A 21,679-nucleotide genomic window follows, 5' to 3' on the forward strand; every position below is an offset into this window, starting at 1 on the left:
TGGCGAGAAGATCTATTTTATTGAATTGGAAAGAAATTAATCCTCCAACTATATTTCAGTGGTTTTCTCAAACTATTTCTTGTTTGAGTTTAGAAAAAATTAGAAGTGTGGTTTTTGAACCTTCAGTTAAATTTGAAGAAACTTGGAGACCTTTTATTCAACATTTTCACATGAGTTGAATTGTCTTTTCCTAAACCTTACTTATATTATCCTTAATCAATTGGATGGAGGTTCGGAGTTATTGGCACTACTGTATATGTACTTAATATTATTCAATGGCCCATGTTGGTTAGTGGGTTTTTTTTGCTTTTTTTTTCTCTCTTTTTTTTTAGGGTTTTTCTTTTTTTTTCTCTTTTTACTTCTTTGTTCATTAATGTTCTGGGTTTGAGAGGTTATATATTTTTATTATTACATATCTGAATGTCTATTTAAACTATTAATTATGTACTCGCAAACATTTTGTATTCACGTTTCATTTATGTTTGTTTAAAACTAATAAAAATATTTAAAAAGAAAGAAAAAATAAATGTGAAGAAAATGTTGAACATCACTGCTGTTATATTTCGGCTCTTAATCTGAATATTGAGAATTACATATTACAACATTAGCTGCAACCAAATTATGTGTTTTCTCTTAAAGTCATATCCAGTTTCTCAAATAACTTGACTGGTTCAAGTAAGTTTCTTCTAGGAGAGTCAGACAAACTTTACAATTAAAACAAAAACCTTGCTGCCTAGCTGGGTTTTGAAATTTTGTAAGATGAATGCTCTATAATAAACATTTTCAACATAATAGGAATATTTTTGTATTACCTGCTAGGAGTACTTCAGAATGTGAGGAGAAAGTAAAAATGATGGAAGAACTGGATATGTGCTCGGTAAAATTTAGTTGCTCCCGAGCTGAGGAAGAGCTAAAGCGACATGGTCCCCGCATGATATGTGACGTTCTGTTGGACCAGGCTGTGCTGCCAGGAGTAGGAAATATCATCAAAAATGAATCAATATTTGACAGTTGCCTTCATCCTGCTATAAAGGTAAAATCCCTGTGTAGTAGATTCCATTTTTTATTTACTCCTAGTCCAATTTTCCTCCTGATTCTGTCGAAAATTTTTCTGAAGACGCTATACTTCTGCCTCAACTCAGTCCAGTTGTTTAATGAAAAAAGTGAGCAAAAAAGCCATTTGACCAGGTCGCTCATGGTAGGCTGACCCACAAGATAAAAATGCATGGTATCTACAAAGACTTGGAAGTGACAGAGGTAATGGTGTAAGAGTGAATTTCTGGATGGAGGTCCTTGATCCATGATGTTCTGCAGAGATAGGAGCTATGAGTCATAGAATCCTAGAGCATTACAGCACAGGAACAAGTCATTTGGCTCATTGAGTCTGTGCCAATAAATAAATATATAGTAATTACTTGATGGAAAATATAAACTTTAGTAAGTTTGCAAATGAGACAGATGGAGTTGTGGACAGCATAGGGGGCTATCGAAGAATATGACAAGTTGCAGATATGGGCAGAGTAATGACATGGAGTTTAAAAGGAACATTGTGAAGTGTTGCATATTGAGGTCAAATATAAGGGGAAAGCACTGTATACAATTACCGGCAGGACCTTTAATAGCATTTTTGTTCTCTGTAAAGGTGCTGCCTGATCTACTGACTGTTCATACTATATTAATTTTCTTCAGATTTCCAGTTGCATTTGTGATTAATTTTTAATATCCTATTTATACTATTTTACTATTTAGTCAAATTTCACATATCATAACTTCTGTTCCTCATATCTTTTGGCTTATTTCTTTACTGTGCTTTGATAATATATTTAGAATGTGAAGGGATTTTAAAAAATAGTGTTTTCCATCTGGTGTGAGGAAAAACAGAATTGGATTAATTTCTAACAGATCTAAAGCTATACAACTGACGTTGAATTGATGGTTATTCAATAGAGTTTATATTGTTATGAAATCAATAATAAGTTTTGATTTACTATATAAAAATAGAAATAAATACTGATATTTTAGTGACTTCTCATACATTAGAATTGGTCCCTGGCACCAATTATTCAGTGCTTCAAAATCTTTCAAGTACTGATTTATTGTGACCCCTGTTGTATTTTACATTTCAGCAGACAATTGTTATTTCTACTTCTTGTGCAATTTTTATTTTAAGGCTGTGCAGAGACTCTAAAATGGCTACAGCCTCTTGTTTACACTGTGCTAATTTGAGTCAATGTAACAGCACAGCATCTTTGTGCTGTCTACTATTAATTACCACAGTTTCTTCAGAAGGAATTACTAGAAGGTCTAATAATCAGTTTCTGTGACCACAGCTTAATAGTGTACACCTTTTGAAGGGAAATTCCACAGTGGCTAGAATAGATGCCAGACTGTCTGAGTTGATTTGACCTAGGAAAGTATAAAAATGATTGAAGGTGGGAGAGTGTGAGAACTTCTTATTTCTGATGACACCCTGGTGATTATGTCAAAAAGATGGAATAGATTTTTAATTCAACAAGAATTGTAAGTACTTAAATCAAAGCATTTCATTAGCAGCTAAAAGGGAGAATTTTGTAGCCAAAGTGTCCATCGTTCATCTTTTTAAATAAAGTGGATTTGAACAGAGTGGAGAATGGACGTCCATGTACGAGATGACTTTTTCTTTTACTATGCCAACTGACTTTTTATGTCATTTCTATTGCTATCAACTATACTTCAAGTTGAACTGTTTAGTTATTACCAGGTTTTTTTTTTAAATACTTGAATTGTAATGGCATTTAGTGATTTCTAATAAGTTTAACATTAAATATCTGGACTTTATTAAGTAAATCATTAACTGGGATAATTGTTCTTTCTTGCAGATCTGTCAGTTATCAGCTGAGCAAATACGTCACCTTGTAAGAGTAACTCGAGACTTCACAATTTTCTTTTGTACGGTAAGAATATTTTTCAAGAAGTGAATAATATTGCTTTCTAATTATTTGAAAAGGGTATAATATGTAGATACATAGTTGAGCACTTAGTATAGAAGGTGAGGGATGGTTCATATTTACAGCTTTCTATATATAGTCAGCCCTCCTTAGCTGTGAATTCCGCATCCGCGAATTCAACCAACCGTGAATAGTGAAAACCTAGAAGTGCTCTTCCAGCACTTGTTGTTCGAGTATGCACAGGCTTTTTTTTTCTTGTCATTATTCCCTAAACAATGCAGTATAACAACTATTTTACATAGTATTTACATTGTATTAGCTGTTATAAGTAATCTAGGGATGATTTAAAGTACACAGGAGGATGTGCGTGGGTTATCGTTGATCGGGATTGAAAAAAATCAGAAGTTCTCTTACTAAGTAAGTCAGAACAGTTACATCCAGTAGTTTTTAGTGTCAGTAAGTCAAATGTTTGCATTCGTATGTAGTATATCTTTTACCTTTCTAAAACACTTAAGAATGTACGTTTCAGTGCCAGGCTTGGGAAGTTCCTGAGTTTGATCTAGTGACAGATCACTATCGAGTGCACTCTCCACCGTGCCAGGTTGATGTGGAGGATCAAAAACCCAAAACCCAATAATTAAACCACTGCATTGCTCAGTAATAACTGTAGCTTTCATCGGGGCAGGGCCTTTCACATGCTCCATTAAAATTGTTCCAATCGTTGACCAACTGTAGCCTAATGCTTTTCCAATGACAGATAGCGTTTCACTTCCTTCTGATCGCTTTACTACTTCCACCTTATTTTCAATCGCAATCGTGATTATTTTCATGAACAGAAACAACGTGGATTCAGAGCTATGCCGGGTCCTAATGCCCACCGTGCTGAACATATTAAATAAAGTCCTGGGTTCTGCTGGGTCCTAAAGACCACTACACTGATTCAGATTAAATAAGGGACTTGAGCATCCGTGGGGGGGGTGGGGGGGTTCTCACAACCAATCCCTTGCGGATAAGGAGGGCCGACTGTATTTGCAATCAAAATGCACCATTTTAAAATTATACACTGCATAGAAATTATTTTAACAAAAGGTTTTTTTGGTATTAAAGTACACTTGTGATTTATATTTTTGAAAAATCATTAATTAGATTTCCAGAATAAAATTCACTTTTTTCCCCCTTGACCAGCATTACTGCTCTAATATTCCAGAAATGGTGGAATCAAAACTGTTATTGTTATCTGGGGTAACACACAAGATACTGGAGGAACTCAGCAAGTCAGACAGTATCCATGAAGGGGTAAAAACAGCCAATGTTTATTCAGCAGGACTGGCAAGGAAGGAGACAGAAGCCAGATGAAGGGAGGGGAAGGGAAACAAACTGGCAGATGATGGTTGTACTTATGCTTTAATAAAAAAGCAATATCTTCTCTGAAACCATCATGTGATTCATGACTTGAGAACTATTATTAATATAATAAAATTTGATCTTGCACTGAACATGTATATTATGCTTGTCTGCTCTTTTAGAAAAAATCCCAACATGTGCCTCAGTGCCATCTTCTACCATTCAGGCAAAGCTCTATGCGGGCTCATCATCTTAAGCTCTTTTCAATTCAGTGCAGTGCTGTAGCTAGTGTTTTTCCTTTTGTCTTTTGAAAAAGCCACCAATTCCTTAGATAAAAGTATATCCATAATGCCTGTATAGCAATGATATCTGAATGTGCCCTTTGTCTTTTTCTTCAGTTTCTTCAGGATCTTGTCCTTGCAGCATTAAATTTCTAACCACATTCAAAGTTCCTTCCAAAGCTTGGAACTCAAAGCTCCAAATGCACACTCCTGCTTGACATATAAAAACTCTAAGCAGTTTTCATAGTTTTAAACTTATAATAATCTTATACTTAAGCAAGGGTATGAAAGGGTTTTTAAATATATCCTATACTCATACAAAAACAATGCATTAAAATTTGCATAAGCCATTGAACATGCACCACCTGCTGTTATCAGAATCTTTGATGGACCTCTCATGCTCCAAAAGATTGAGTTCTTGATCTTTCAATCTACCTTCATAATGGCCCTTGCACTTTATACTTGCACCATACTTTCTTTGTAACTAACACTTCCTGTATTGTATTTTTCACCTTTTGTACTACATCAATGTACTTGAATATGGAATGATCTCTGGAATGCTGTACACTGGTAAATGTGAACATAAACTAATTACCAATTTATTTAAAATTTGCTAAAGATATTTGCATACTAACAAGTTAAAACAAAGGTAAGGGAGGTTTGTTGATCACTAAAAATCAAGGCAGCTCAGAGTTAGCTATTTAGCTTGGGATATCTTGTTCAGACTCTGGAAAAACAATGAGCAGATACAAATGTAAGCAGAACATTTTCTTTTAATATTTGGAAATGCAGCATGCTAACAGGCCATTCCGGCTCAACGAGTCCCCGCTGCCCAGTTACATTAATGTGACCACTTAACCTGCTAACCTGTATATCTTTGGAGTGTGGGGGTTGGTGGGCACGAGGCAGAAACCCATGCGGTGATGGGGAGAAGGTACAAACACCATACAGACAGCAGTGGAATTGAACCTGGATTACTGGCATTGTAAGAGCATATGCTAACTGCTACACAACAATGCTGTCCACCATTCTTGAACTTAATTTGGTTAAAATTAACAACAAGCTGTTTTGATTTGAGAGGGCACAGAGGAACTCAAAAATTGTTTTTAAGTTCAACACGTTATGGTAAGATTGAAAAATATATTGATTGGAGTCAATATTGGCTCAACTGTTATTGTGTGAAACTATAGTGCAGATTAGGAAAAAGACTACAAAGAGAATTGAAAAGAAGGGGTGGTGCTGTTAGTTAAGTGTCCAGGTACAATGCAGAGAAATGATCTATATTCAGGAAACGAGGATTATCATTCTTAATTGTTGGATTTCCTTTTACAAACTTTAGTGGTTTATTATATTTATGTTAGAGTAAAAGTTTAATTAATGTTCTTGTCAGTTTTAATCTTAACATTTACTTCATGTCTGAAGTCCAACTTTTCCACATGGTATCAAAATTTTCTCTTTGGCACCAGGACAGTTATTGAGGGGCAAATCAGAAATCTGCAGTTTATTGGCGCAATTTGAACTCTTATTTTAAACATTGGAAAATATTTGTTTCTCTCAATCAGTCTGACCAATTGTCTGTTATGGTTTATTTCATTTTCTGTTATTTTAGTGTCGGAAGATTGGGTCAGCCTTGTATAAACACTTCAGAGTTTACAAGCGTTCCACGTGCAGACAATGTAATGGTAAAATTATTGTCTGCCGCCTCGGTGAGAATAATCGAATGACGTATTTCTGCTCGCACTGTCAGTCGGAAGATCCCAGCCAAGTTAACAATGGGTATTGTCAATATATATTTTGTAGTAAAATACACCATTTACCAGACTGTGAGTTGAACTGAGCTGATGTGACTTTGTTTTTTTTAATATTCTTTCATCAATTTAAATCTGAGGTACAACTTTTATTTTAATTTGGGATGACTTAAATTTTATTACAAAATTATTTTTCACATGGGATTTTGAATTAAAAACCCCAAAGCAACCTTTTAATTTAGCATCCTTCCATTTGCTTCATCAATATTCTTTTCCTTCCAGTATGAGGTGAGAAGTGAGGATGTTTGCTGATATTGCATAATGTTCCATTCTCCTCGCATCTCCTCAACAGAACTATCTGTCCATTGCTGCATACTGCATGATTTGGACAACATTCAAGCATAAGCCTATATAGCAATGGCCCCACTAAAGTGCTAGGCAATAATCATCTCCTCCAACAAAATATTGTAACAGCCTAGACTTGACACTCAAAGGTTTTCATCACAGAGTCCATCCATCAATATTTGAGGGAGTTACTAGTGACCAGAGCATTTTCCTCTTTTTAGGAAAACAGCAAGAATGAGTCAGGGTTTGGGTATCCTGCAGCGAATGACACCCTAAGGTCTCTACCATATACAAGGCTCAAGTCAAATGCGTGATCGAACACTGTCCACTTAACTGGTTGAGTTCAGTGCTTCAAGAATACATCCCATGATAGAGTGGACCACTCCATCAAACTACTTTAAATGTTCATTCCCTCCAGCACTACTGTACTATGGCTGCCATGTGAACTGTATAGAAGGTTCGCTGCAGTTACTTGTCCAGGCTAGTTTGACAGCATCTCCAAAACCTTTAGTGTACTTCTATCACCAATAAAGGCAAGGACGACAGACGCTGGGAAAATCTGTACTATCTTGGTCTTGAATTATATATCATTGTTCTTCATAGTTTTCTGGACCTAAATCCTGGAATTCCCTTTCTCAATAACATTGTGGGAACTTCACCTGAGGTTTTGCAGTGATATAGCTCACCATCACTAATCCAACAAAAATAATGGATGGGCAGCAATTTGGGGACATAGTCCAATGATGTCCAGATGCCAAAGATGAACATTTAAAAAAAAAATTAAGTTGTGTCATGGTTTTCAAACTTGTTTCCATCCTCATTTGTTGTACACACTTTGCTACATTGACTCACCTTGTTTCTGCTAGATGTTTCCTGTCACACTTAGTATTACAGTTCTATAGGCTTAGATCTGAGGAACAAGATGTGACGTTATTGGGCACTTATCTTGGTGGTTTGTGGTTGGTCTGAGTGTTGCAAATCTCATTTCCTGAACTAAAAATGTGATTGTGATACACCTGAGGAATCAGTTACCTGAAATCTGACCTAATCATCTTCTGGTCTTTGTCAGTTGCCCCCCCCCCCCCCCACCTTTCCCCTCAAGTTCTTCAAAGCTATTTATTTTTTTATCTTGGTGTTGAACAATATTGAGCCATAGGATCAAGTGCTGCATGTATTTTTGGTTTCATTTTCTAGTTGTGATATGATCAATACATCCATTTCTGAGTTTACTTTAGGAAGGCTCTGAATCATTGCTGTCCACCTGATGAAAATATTCCCTCTGTGAAGGAGTTGTATAATTTGACCCCATGACAATGAAAGCATACTAATATAAATCTAAGTCATGATGGTGTGAAGATTGAAGGAGAACTGGCAAATTAGGCCCTGGTTCCTTTTGGCTTTGAAGGAAAGATGGTATTGAAGACGCCTGGGCGTGTTGCTGTAGTACATCCAGTAGCAAAATATGTCAGCTGTGTTCAGATTAATTGCTTTGACTTGTTTTTCATCTAGATGTTTCCCATCACGCATAGTCCTTAAATTTATGCTTGGTTCTGAGGGACAAGACTCTGGAGCATTTATCTTGGAGCTTTCTGATAGTATTTTATGGTTTGTCCAAGTGTTGAAGTCACAAGAAAATAGGAGTAGGACACCAAGCCCCTGAAACTTGCCCTGCCATTCAGTGTGATTATGGTTGACCTACACAGGTCTCCACAGAAACATAGAAAACCTACAGAACAATATAGCCCCTTTGGCTCACAAAGCTGTGCCAAACATGTCCATACCTTAGAAATTGCCTAGGGTTACCCACAGCCCTCTATTTTTCTGAGCTCCATATACCTGTCCAGGAGTCTCTTAAAAGGCCCTATTGTGTCCGCGTCCAACACCATCACCATCACCAGCAGCCCATTCCACACACTCACCGCTCTCTGCGTTTAATAAAATAAAATCTCTATATCTACTTCCAAGCACCTTAAAACTGTGCCCTCTCGTGATAGCCATTTCAGCCCTGGGGAGAAAGCCTCTGACTATCCGCATGATCAATCCGTCTCATCGTCTTGTACACCTCTATCAGATCACCTCTCATCCTCTGTTGCTCCAAGGAAAAAAGGCTGGGTTCACTCAACCTATTCTTATAAGGCATGCTCCCCAATCCCAGCAACATCCTTGTAAATCTCCACTGCACCCTTTCTATGGTTTCCACATCCTTCCTACAGTGAGGCGACCAAAACTGAGCACAGTTCTTCAAGTTTGGTCTGATCAAGGTCCTATATAGCTGCAACATTACCTCTCAGCTCCTAAACTCATTCCCATGATTGATGAAGGCCAATGTACCATATGCTTTATTTTTTAAGTATATTTTTATTGAAGGAATGAGACAATACAGAATACATAATCGATTACGTTTTCCTCCATTTTGCTTTTATATCTTGCCCCTAAACAAAATTCCCCTCACCTGCCCTCCCCAAACATACCAATGCAGCTAACGTATTTACAACATTTCACGAATACAAGTATGGGCATTTCACAGCCAAACCCCCACACTACTTCAAGATGAAGGCCCACACACATCCACAACATATAACCACATAACAATTACAGTGCGGAAACAGGCCATCTGGGCCCTTCTAGTCCGTGCAGAACGCTTACTCTCTCCTAGTCCCACCTACCCACACTCAGCCCATAACCCTCCATTCCTTTCCTGACCATATACTTATCCAATTTAACTTTAAATTACAATACTGAACCTGCCTCTGCCACTTCTACTGGAAGCTCATTCCACACAGCTACCACTCTGGGTAAAGAAATTCCTCCTCGTGTTTCCCCTAAACTTTTGCCCCCTAACTCTCATCTCATGCCCTCTTGTTTGAATCTGCCCTACTCTCAATGGAAAGAGCCTATCCACGTCAACTCTATCTATCCCCCTCATAATTTTAAATACCTCTGTCAAGTCCCCACTCATCCTTCTACGCTCCAAAGAATAAAGCCCTAACTTGTTCAGCCTTAGGTGCTGAAACCCAGGTAACATTCTAGTAAATATTCTCTGTACTCTCTCTAGTTTGTTGATATCGGTGACCAGAACTGTACACAATATTCCAAATTTGGCCTCACCAATGCCTTGTATATTTTTAACATTATATCCCAACTCCTACACTCAATGCTCTGATTTATAAAGGCCAGCATACCAAAAGCTTTCTTCACCACCCTATCCACATGAGATTCCACCTTCAGGGAACTATGCACCATTATGCCTAGATCACTCTGTTCAACTGACAGCCCTCTACACTATCCACAATACCCCCAACCTTTGTGTCTTCAGTAAATTTACCCCTCCGTCCACTTCCTCATCCAGGTCATTTATAAAAATCACGAAGAGTAAGGGTCCCAGAACAGATCCTTGAGGCACACCACTGGTCACTGACCTCCATGCAGAATACAACCACTCTTTGCCTTCTGTGTGCTAGCCAGTTCTGGATCAAGAAAGTAATGTCCCCCTGGATCCCATGCCTCCTTACTTTCTCAAGAAGCCTTGCATATGGGGTACACTGTATCCATATACACTACATCTGGTCTACCTTCATCAATATGTTTAGTCACATCCTCAAAAAATTCAAACATGCTTGTAAGGCACAGCCTGCCATGGTTACTATTCCTAATCATATTATACCTCTCCAAATGTTCATAAATCCTGCCTCTCAGGATCTTTTTCATCAACTTATCAACCACTGAAGTAAGAACTCACTTTTATTTTATGTGAGTTCCTTGTAACACTTTATCCCTTGAACTCCCAATGATACTTCAGTTTCCACTTTACTGTATATCAATTGATCTGGACTCCGCCACCCCGAAGGTCATAGAATTCCAGATGTTCATTCTCTAAAAGAAGAAATTTCTACACACTTCCAGTTTTAAGTGACAAGCCCCATTGTTTTAATTACATCCCCTTTGTTTGTGACTTTTCCGTTGGCGAAAACATTTCAACATCAACCTGTCAATCCCCTTTAGGGCTGGTGAATGGTCTTACCATTCAAAATTACTTTCCTGAGTGCTATTTGGTTTCTTGACTATTACAACTGTAGTCATTCAGAGAGATGGAAAGTTCTCATTGTTTCCTCTTCCCATCCTCAGTCTTTGTCTCAGAGATGACGTGATTTATCTCGGAGGCTGACATTAGAGCATCTTACAAGAGGGTGAACCCTTGCAAGGCATTACCTTTGTACCTCGTAGGGTTCTGAAAACCTGCGCCAAGCAGCTGGCGGGAGTGTTGAAGGACATCTTCAATCACTCACTGCTGCAATTGGAGGTTCTCATCGACTTCAAAAGGGCGACAATCTTACCAGTGTCCAAAAAGAGGTGGGTGAGCTGCCTCAACAACAATCATCCAGTGTCACTCATGTCTACTGTTTTCGTTTGGAGAAGGAAGTCGGAGGATCAGAACGGGAGTGCGGTGTGAGACATCTTTAATTTTTCTTATTCTCATTGGAGTTAAGAGAGGTGGGACTGTGCAGGCATGTGACGGCGGGCAGTGAAGCAGGGAAGATTTAAAATGGACACAGCCTTATACAGCGGAGTGAGCCGGGAGCAGAGTGAAAGCTTAAGGGCTTGGACTCAATGGGCTTAGGCGGAAGTGGGCAAGGCAAGGTAGGTTTAGGTTTCAGTTTTTCCTGTTATTTGAGGAAAGGGGAAGGATGAGTGTGAGGGCAGTTTGTTATTCTCGGTGTGAGCTCCTAGCCTCCCGGAAGTCTACATCTGTGCCAGGTGCGTCGAGCTGCAGTTCCTAAGTGACCATGTTAGGGAACTGGAGCTGCAGCTCGATGACCTTCGTCTGGTTAGGGAGAGTGAGGAGTTGATAGAGAGGAGTTACAGGCAGGTGGTCACACCGGGACCAGGGGAGTCAGGCAGGTGGGTCACGGTTGGGAGGGGGAAGGGGGAACAGTCAGGTACTAGAGAGTACCCCAGTGGCTGTGCCCCTTGACAATAAGTACTCCTATTTGAGTACTGTTGGTGGGGGGAGAGCAGCCTACCTGGGGGAAGCAACAGTGGCCGTGCCTCCGGCACAGAGTCCAGCCCTGTAGCTCAGAAGGGTAGGGAAAGGAAGAGGAAGGCAGTAATAATAGGGGGACACATAGGTAATTCTGTGGACATGATCAGGAGACCCGGATGGTAGATGGCCTCCCTGGTGCCAGGGTTCGGGATGTTTCTGATTGCGTCCAAGATATCCTGAAGTGGGAGGGTGAGGAGCTAGAGGTCGTGGTACGTATAGGTACCAATGACGTAGGTAGGAAAAGTGATGAGGTCCTAAAGGAGAATATAGGGAGTTAGGAAGGCAGTTGAGAAGAAGGACCACAAAGGTAGTAATCTCGGGATTATTGCCTGTGCCACGCAACAGTGAAAGTAGGAATGGAATGAGGTGGAGGATAAATGCGTGGCTGAGGGATTGGAGCATGGGGTAGGGATTCAAGTTTCTGGATCATTGGGACCTCTTTTGGGGCAGGTGTGACCTGTACAGAAAGGACGGGTTACACTTGAGTCCTAGGGGGACCAATATCCTGGCGGGGAGATTTGCTAAGGCTACTGGGGAGGCTTTAAACTAGAATGGTTGGGGGGTGGGAATCAATTTGAAGAGACTAGGGGAAAGGAGGTTAGTTCACAAATAGAGAAAGCTAGCAGACAGTGTGTGAGGGAGGATAGGCAGGTGATAGAGGACAGCGCTCAGACCGAAGATGTAGGGGAGAAGGAAGAAAAAGATAATAAAGTTGATCATGTTGTTAGGGATAAACAGAGAGGAAGAAGTGGAGAGTTTCTTAAATGTATCTATTTTAATGCTAGGAGCATTATAAGAAAGGTGGACGAGCTTGGAGCATGGATTGATACCTGGAAATATGATGTTGTAGCTATTAGTGAAACAGGATTGCAGGAGGGGTGTGATTGGCAACTAAATATTCCTGGATTTCATTGCTTCAGGTGTGATAGAATCGGAGGGGCAAGAGGAGGAGGTGTTGCATTGCTTGTCTGAAAAAATATTACAGCAGTGCTTTGGCAGGATAGATTAGAGGGCTTGTCTAGGGAGGCTATTTGGGTGGAATTGAGGAATGGGAAAGATGTAACACTTATAGAGGTGTATTTATAGACCACCTAATGAGGAGCGAGAATTGGAGGAGCAAATTTGTAAGGAGATAGCAGATATTTGTAGTAAGCACAAGGTTATGATTGTGGGAGATTTTAATTTTCCACACATAGACTGGGAAGCCCATACTGTAAAAGGGCTGGATGGTTTGGAGTTTGTAAAATGTGTGCAGGATAGTTTTTTTGCAGCAATACACAGAGGTACCAACTAGAGAAGGGGCAGTGTTGGATCTCCTGTTAGGGAATGAGATAGGTCAGGTGACAGACCTATGTGTTGGGGAGCACTTCGGGTCCAGTGATCACAATACTATTAGATTCAATATAGTTACAGAGAAGAATAGGACTGGACCCAGGGTTGAGATTTTTGATTGGAGAAAGGCTAACTTTGAGAAGATGCGAAAGGATTTAGGAGTGGATTGGGACAATTTGTTTTATGGGAAGGATGTAATAGAGAAATTAGGTCATTTAAAGGGTACAGAATCTATATGTTCCTGTTAGGTTGAAAGGAAAGGTTAAAAGTTTGAGAGCGCCATGGTTTTCAAGGGATATTGGATACTTGGTTTGGAAAAAGATGTAGAGCTACAATAAATGTAGGCAGCATGGAGTAAATGAGGTGCTCGAGGAATGTAAAGTATGTAAAAAGATTCTTAAGAAGGAAATTAGAAAAGCTAAAAGAAGATACGAGGTTGCTTTGGCAAGTAAGGTGAAAATAAATCCAAAGGGTTGCTACAGTTATATTAATAGCAAAAGGATAGTGAGAGATAAAATTGGACCCTTAGAGAATCAGAGTGGACAGCTATGTGTGAAGCCGAAAGAGATTGGGGAGATTTTGAACAATTTCTTTTCGGTATTCACTAAGGAGAAGGATATTGAATTGTGTAAGGAAAGGGAAACAAGTAGGGAAGTTATGGAAATTATGACAATTAAAGGGGAGGAAGTACTGGAACTTTTAAGGAGTATAAAAGTGGATAAATCTCCGGGTCTTGACAGGATATTCCCTAGGACCTTGAGGGAAGTTGGTGTAGAAATAGCAGGGACTCTGACAGAAATATTTCAAATGTCATTAGAAACGGAGATGGTGCCGGAGGATTGGCATATTACTCATGTGGTTCCATTGTTTAATAAGGGTTCTAAGAGTAAATCTAGCAATTATAGGCCTGTCAGTTTGGTGTCATTGGTGGGTAAATTAATGGAAAGTATTCTTAGAGATGGTATATATTATTATCTGGATAGACAGGGTCTGATTAGGAATAGTCAGCATGGATTTGTGCATGGAAGGTCATGTTTGATAAATCTTATTGAATTTTTTGAAGAGATTACGAGGAAAGTTGACGAGGGTAAAGCAGTGGATGTTGTCTATATGGACTTCAGTAAGGCCTTTGACAAGATTCCACATGGAAGGTTAGTTAGGAAGGTTCAATCATTAGGGATTAATATTGAATTATTAAAACGGATTCAACAGTGGCTGGGTGGGAGGTGCCAGCGAGTAGTGGTGGATAACAGTTTGTCAGGTTGGAGGCCAGTGGCTAGTGGTGTGCCTCAGTGATCTGTATTGGGTCCAATGTTGTTTGTCATATACATTAATGATCTGGATGATGGGTGGTAAATTGGATTAGTAAGTATGTAGATGATACTAAGATAGGTAACGTTGTGGATAATGAAGTAGGTTTTCAAAGCTTGCAGAGAGATTTAGGCCAGTTAGAAGAGTGGACTGAACAATGGTAGATGGAGTTTAATACTGATAAGTGTGAGGTGCTACATTTTGGTAGGAATAATCCAAATAGGACATACATGGTAAATGGTAGGGCATTGAAAAATGCAGTAGAACAGAGTGATCTTGAATAATGGTGTATAGTTCCCTGAAGGTGGAATCTCATGTGGATAGGGTGGTGAAGAAAGCTTTTGGTATGCTGGCCTTTAAATCAGAGCATTGAGTATAGGAGTTGGGATGTAATGTGAAAATTGTACAAGGCATTGGTAAGGCCAAATTTGGAGTATTGTGTACAGTTCTGGTCACCAAATTATAGGAAAGATATCAACAAAATAGAGAGAGTACAGAGGAGATTTAGTAGAATGTTACCTGGGTTTCAGCACTTAAGTTACAGGGATATGCTGAACAAGTTAGGTCCTTATTTTGAATGTAGAAGGTTGAGGGTGGACTTGATAGAGGTATTTAAAATAATGAGGGGGATAGATCGAGTTGATGTGGATAGGCTTTTTCCATTGAGAGTAGGGGAGATTCAAACAAGAGGACATGATTTGAGAGTTAGGGGGCAAAAGTTTAAGGGTAACACAAGGGGGAATTTCTTTACTCAGAGTGGTAGCTGTGTGGAATGAGCTTCCAGTAGAAGTGGTGGAGGCAGGTTCGGTGTTGTCATTTAAAGTAACATTGGATAGGTATATGGACAGGAAGGGAATGGAGGGTTATGGGCTGAGTGCAGGCCAGTGGGACGAGGTGAGTGTAAGCGTCGGCATGGACTAGAAGTGCCGAGATGGCCTGTTTCCGTGCTGTAATTGTTATGTGGTTATATGAAGTGCTTTGAGAAGTTGGTCCTGATTAGAATCAACTCTTGCCTAAGCCAGGACCTGGATCCACTGCAATTTGCCTATTGTCACAGTTGGTCTACAGTGAATGCATTCTCACTGGTTTTCCACTCGACCTTCAATCACTTGGACAATAGTAAAACTTAAGTCAGGCTATAACTCTGCATTCAACCTAATCATCCCCTCAGTTCTAATCAAACTCTAAAGCCTGGACCACTTGAACCTCACTCTGTCATTGGGTCTTTGACTTGCTCACCTGGAGAGCATAGTCTGCAATCAAAAATAACATCCTGCTGACAGTCAACACTGGCACACCTCAAGCATGTGTGCTTAGCCCATTGCTCTACTCTCTCTTAGTCCATGACCATTTGCTTAGGCACAGCTCAGACACCAAGTATAGATTTGCTGTTGACACAACTATTGTTGGCCGAATTTCAGATGGTGATGAGGAAGCGTATGGGAGTGAGATAGATCAGCTGTTTGAGTGTTGTTGTACAAACAACCTTGCACTCAAAATCAGTAAGGCCCAAGGATTTGATTGTGGAGTTAAGGAAGGGTAAGTCGAGAGAACACAAAACAGTCCTCATCAAGGGATCAGAAGTAGAAAGGGTGAACAAGTTCCTGTTAATATCTCTGCGGAACTATCCTGGGTTCAACATATTGGTGGAATTACAAAGAAGGTATGACTGAAGCTATATTTCATCAGGAGTTTCAGGAGAATTGGTATGTCATCAAAGACAAATTTCTATAAGTGTACTATGGACAGCCTTCTAACAAGTTGCATCACTGTCTCGTGTGGAGGGGCCCACTGTACAGGATCTGAAAAAAGCTGCAGAAAGTTCTAAACTCAGTCAGCTCTACCATGGGCACTAGCCTCCCCTTTCCCCTCACCCCACCCACAACCATTTACGACACCCTCAAAAGACTATGCCTCAAAAAGGTGACATCTATTGTTAAGGACCTCCATCACTCAGGACATAACCTCCTATTGCTACCATCAAGAAAGAGATACAGGAGCCTGAAGACACCTTCTCAGCATTTCAGAAATAGTTTCTTCCCCTCAGCCATCAGATTTCTGAATGGAGAATAAACCCAGGAACACTTCCCTAGTACTTTTCTCTCTTTTTGCACTAATTTTTAATATATATTTATATTTTATATTGTAAATTTATATTTTGTCAATATATATTGCTACTGCAAAACAACAAATTTCACGACATATGCCAGTGATAGTAAATCTGATTCAATTTGATGTATGAAGAGCCTCACTAAATCTTAGCTGGAGCACAGACCATTACACTTAGATCTTTATTTTAAACTATTAATTGCTTTGTCTGTAAATTTGATATGCATTAAATACAGTCTGCTAGTGGAGCAGCATTGAGTGGCAGGTAAGGAACTGTTGAAATTTCATTTTGAAACTCTTCATTTTTCATCCCTCAATCCAGCAATCACCTTGGATTAGTGCCTCATTACTGTCCTCCTTGTAGCGATCTTATAGTAACCATCTTGCTTCTCCGATCTCAAAGCTAAATGCAAAGTTTTGAACTAAAATGTCAAGAATTCCTTTTCTTCCACGGATGCTGCTCAACACGCTAAAGTTCCTCCAGCTCCAGTTACTAACATCTGCAGTCTCTTGTATATACATTAAGCACATTGCATTTGTTAAAGAAAATTGTAGCTCTGACATTTTTTCCAATAAAGGGGTGGGGTGTGGGCAATATTTTATTCAGAACAGATTCATTTTAATAACAATGACACTATTTGGATTTTGAATATCTGTTTTTAAACAGTAATCTCCCTAAACGGAATAGCCTGATGAGTTGGACCCAGGGCTCTCGAGATCAGTCTATTGATGATACCATTGCCAAGAAAGAAGAGGAGGAATGGACATGTGCTCTTTGCACTTTAGTAAATGCACCATCATCCAAATCATGCGATGCCTGTTTGACACAAAGGCTTGTCAGTAAGTACATGCTTCATTGTGGGCTAAACCAATTTTGGTCATTATTATTGATTTAACTTCAGTAAATTTTATTTAATGTCTTACCATTCTGTGGCTTTTAGAGAAGATTTACTGCTAAGAATGTAACAATATTGGAAATTTAAAGTGAAGTTTCAATTATAGTTTTCATGTTGGATTTTATGTTGCACTATTTATATGGAGAGTGAGGTATTAATGACTGATTATTACAATTTCAATATTTCACCCATAATAGTTTGTAGAGATTATGATAGTTTTAACATTAGTTTCAGCAGATTGTTTGGGGAGAAAAGATTTCTTTATGTGAAAATGACTTCTGTTATTACATTTTTATTGAGCAGTTGGAACGCTGAACTTTCAGTTTGCAGTGTTTTTTGGTACAACAATAAACAATCTGTTGGAAGAACTGATTCGAGCAGTATCTGTAGGCATGGGGGGGGATTGTTGACATTTCGAATAGAAACCTTGCATTGGACTGCTTGTTAAACAGCCTACAGCAGCTAAATCAATTAAAATATTTTAAAATGTCCATAAGAAAATTAAAGTTTTACATCATGTAGGAGTAGTAATATCTTGTTTCATAGTGGTTTTGCAAATGAATTATATCGAGTAATATTAACTGTTTTCTACTTCTAGAGGCAGCATCACCTCAGAAGTCTGGTTTTGATACTAATCTCATAAAGTACCAATGTAATAGTTTTGGTAAACCCCTAATAGAATGGAAGCTCAATCGGAAAGCAGCATTTGGTACAACTACGCTGGTTCTCACATCACAAAAGAGTTCTCAAAAGAGTCCTACATTCAGTTTCTCTTCAGACAATGAAGTGAAAGAGAACCCATTATTAACAGAAGGGAATCCTTCTCTAGCCTTATTTAAGAAATGTCCTGCAAGTGCATTGAACTCTAACATTTTGATAAAAAGCCATTTTAATAATTATGCAGATCAACCAACCAATAACTCAACGTTATTTAGTTACACCAACCAAAGTTTATTTTGTCACCCTCCTAAAAGACTGAAGAAGGACCATAGTTCTTTTGATTCCAACACAAATACTGCAGTTTCTGTCTTCAGGTATGTCCATTATTCTAACTTTTAGAGTTAAACCTTATGTGTATGAAAACATCTTAGCAATGTCAGTATTGAAGTTAATTGCTTTAAAAAAATGTGGAATGGTATTTAATATATTTGCAATTTTTTGAAGACAATCCCATCTTTCCGAATATAACTTATCGTCTTAAGCTCCTCTGAATGCATTATTACATTCATCATTTCAGAACCCTATTTTTGGGGAATGCGAGTCTATTTAATGTTCTTAATCAATGTACTGCTTAATTGACCCCTAAGTAGCTCTTAATAATTTAAATAGCAAGCAATTTTTCAATGGAAGATAAAGTCTACACAAATTGTAATTGGTTTGTATTATACAAATAGATGTTGATGCAGTTTTAATTGTGGACTTGGTAGTCTATGCTGGCATTCAGGTGCAGAATATTTAAAGAATTATTAGAACATGACAGTTTAAAAGATGATGAATGAGGTAGTAGAATCTGAAACTAGGTGATGGATCTGACCAAGAATTGGAGAAATTTACTAATTGGCTAATATTTAAAGAGTGTATCATAACACTGAAACCTTCAAACCTAGCACATAATTAAGATTGGAAAGAAATCTCAACCATTAGGTGTACAAAGAATATTAGGTGCAGTGTTAGATCCATAGAGGAGACTTGTACAATTGCCAGTAAGAGGAGCAGGCCTGAAAGTTGAAAACAGTTGGTAATTAAGCAAGTGACAGCAAGTAAACTTGTTGAGTGAGTTTATGGAGAATATTTAAAAAAAAAAGAAACACAAGAGCATCTATTAATACTTAAGGAAAAAGATTAATGAATTCCATTCCCATTAGGATCAAGCCAGATTATAATTTGAAATGAAGACATGGCAGAATGATTGAAAAGGTCAATAGAGACAAGCCTGACATTAAAGGATGATGAGTGGTAGTGACATTATTGGTGAAGATTCTTGGGATTAGGATTTACTTACAACTGGAAAAGCATGGACATTAGGAATAGTTGAGCATGGCTTTGTGTGGGGAAGTCATGTTTTACAAATATGATTGGATTTCTTGAGGGATGACAAAGATGATTGGTAAGAATAGGCTAATGAATATTGTCTACGCAGATTTAAACAAAACTTTTGACAAGGTCTCTCATGGTAGGCTGATCCAGAATATTAAGGTACATGGATCCATTGGGACTTGATAGATTAGATTCAAAATTGGTTTGGTGATAGAAAACAGAGGGCAATGGTAGAGGTATGTTGCTCTAGGTGGAGTTCTCTGCTCAGTAGTCTTCCACAGAGAGCAGTGTTCATAATATGTAAACATTATTTGGATAGAAATGTAGTTAGGCTGATAGTGAGTTTGAGGAGGGCACAAAAATTGGTAGTTAGGAAGGTTGTCAAGATTCAGCAGGATATACACCTGTTGATAGTATGGGTAGAGAAATGGCAGACACTTCAATCTAGGTCAAATGTAAGAGGAAATAGCAGGACCATAAGGTGCACTGGTGCAGAGTGGATCTTGGATGGAAGTGTATAATTCCCTGAAAATTGCAACATGAGTACATAGATAAAAATGATTTGCATGAAAGTCAGGAAGCTGCCTTTCAGCTGTTTAAAGCTCTGGTTAAACTATGTTTGCAGTCTGGCTGCAGCTTTATGGGAAGGATATGGAGGCTTAGGAGAGGGTGCAGAAGAGATTCACTGGAATATTATCTGAATTAGAATTGGCTACAAGGTTGGACAACCACATCTTTTCCTCCACCCCACTGATCTCCTTTCTGGCACTTATCCTTGCAAGCAGAACAAGTACATCACCTGGCCCTACACCTCCTATTTTACTATCACTCAGGGCCCCATACAGTCCTTCCAGGTGAGATGACACTTCACCCGTGGCTCTGCTGGGGTCATCTATTGTATCCGGTGCTCACGGTGTGGCCTTCTGTATATTTTGTATATCGGTGGGATCTAAGGTAGATTGGGAATCCATCAGGAAAAGCAGGATCTGCCAGTGGCCATCAATTTTAATTCCACTTCCCAGTCCAATTCTGACATGTTAGTCCATAGCCTCCATCCGGATGGCATGAACATCGATTTCTTAAGCTTCCGGTAATGGGACACCCTCCCACACTGAACTCCCCATCCCCTTTTCCCTCTTACCTGCTCATTGCCTCCCTCTTTTTACTATGTCTCCCTCTTGGCGCACCTCCCCCTTTTTCTTCCATGGCCTTCTGTCCTCTCCTATTAGATTCCCCCTTCTCCAGCCCTGTATTTCTTTACTTCAGCCTTCCCCCGCCCCCCCCAGTTTCACCTATCACCTTGTGTTTCTCCCTCCCCTCACTCCACCCTCAAACTCTGACTCCTCATCTCTTCTCCAGTCCTGCTGAACGGTCTCGACCTGAAATATTAACTGTAATCTTTTCCATAGATGTCGCCTAGCCTGCTGAGTTCCTCCAGAATTTTGTGTGTGTTGCTTGGATTGTTTTCTCTTAGAGACTGACTGACCTTGTGTAGAAGTACATCAAATTATAACTGGCAGATATACAGTTTTTTAACAAGGGTGGAAATGGTCACATACTTTAGGGCATAGTTTTAAGATGAGAGATAGAATGTTTAAAGGAGATTCATGAAGCAGTTTTTTTTTACACAGTGTGAGATGCTCCCAGAGAAAGTAGTAAAAACATTGTCTGAGATTGGGAGATTGTAGAATCTCTGTTGAGGAGAACAATGGAGGCAAAGTCTTTTAAATGCATTCAAGGAAGAGGTGGATATATTTCCTAATGCTAATGGGATATGGGGAGAAAACAGCAACAAAGTGCTGATGTGAATGTTTGATCATGGTCATATTGTGTTTTGGAGAAGAGCCAATTGGCCTACTGTTTTCTGTGTTAAGAACAATTATTCTCAATTGTACTATTGTCAGCAATGTATTCAAACACACTTATAATAGATTGTTCTGGTAGAATTGTTGGATAAATGATCTTTTATGGTTGACTGACTGACATAAGTTTATTTTCACAATCTTGGAGTGTTCCAAGTATTGCACAGAATATGAAGTTAAATTAGTTCAAAACCTCAGCTGCTGTTGGTTAATTTGGCAAAAGTTTGCTAAACAACTTCCATCATACAAATTTGCATTTGTAGACACAGCTGACCATCTTTTTGTCTGGGTATCTGACATCATTGTGCAGAAATCAAAAAGAGCTTTGACCTGGATAATCTGGAGAGAAACGTAATGAAAAAGTGTGAAATCTGGCAGATGGAAGGTTGATATGGATGTGTTATGCATAATATATCTGAGTTTGCGTTGATGGGTCAAGAAAACTT

General features: G+C 39.0%; 1 protein-coding gene across 1 annotated transcript in view; it reads left to right on the plus strand.

Annotated features, from left to right (window-relative positions):
- The window catches only part of neil3 (nei-like DNA glycosylase 3), a 48,224-nt gene that overhangs the window by 17,306 nt on the left and 9,239 nt on the right, over nt 1–21,679 (plus strand). Inside the window, exons 4-8 of the mRNA XM_059974306.1 lie at nt 820–1,033; nt 2,859–2,933; nt 6,162–6,328; nt 17,106–17,278; nt 17,933–18,368. Of these exons, the coding sequence (XP_059830289.1) occupies nt 820–1,033; nt 2,859–2,933; nt 6,162–6,328; nt 17,106–17,278; nt 17,933–18,368 (1,065 nt within the window). The remainder of the gene's footprint in view (nt 1–819; nt 1,034–2,858; nt 2,934–6,161; nt 6,329–17,105; nt 17,279–17,932; nt 18,369–21,679) is intronic.

This window comes from Hypanus sabinus, chromosome 7, assembly GCF_030144855.1.
Source record: "Hypanus sabinus isolate sHypSab1 chromosome 7, sHypSab1.hap1, whole genome shotgun sequence".
In the NCBI taxonomy this organism is placed as follows: domain Eukaryota; kingdom Metazoa; phylum Chordata; class Chondrichthyes; order Myliobatiformes; family Dasyatidae; genus Hypanus; species Hypanus sabinus.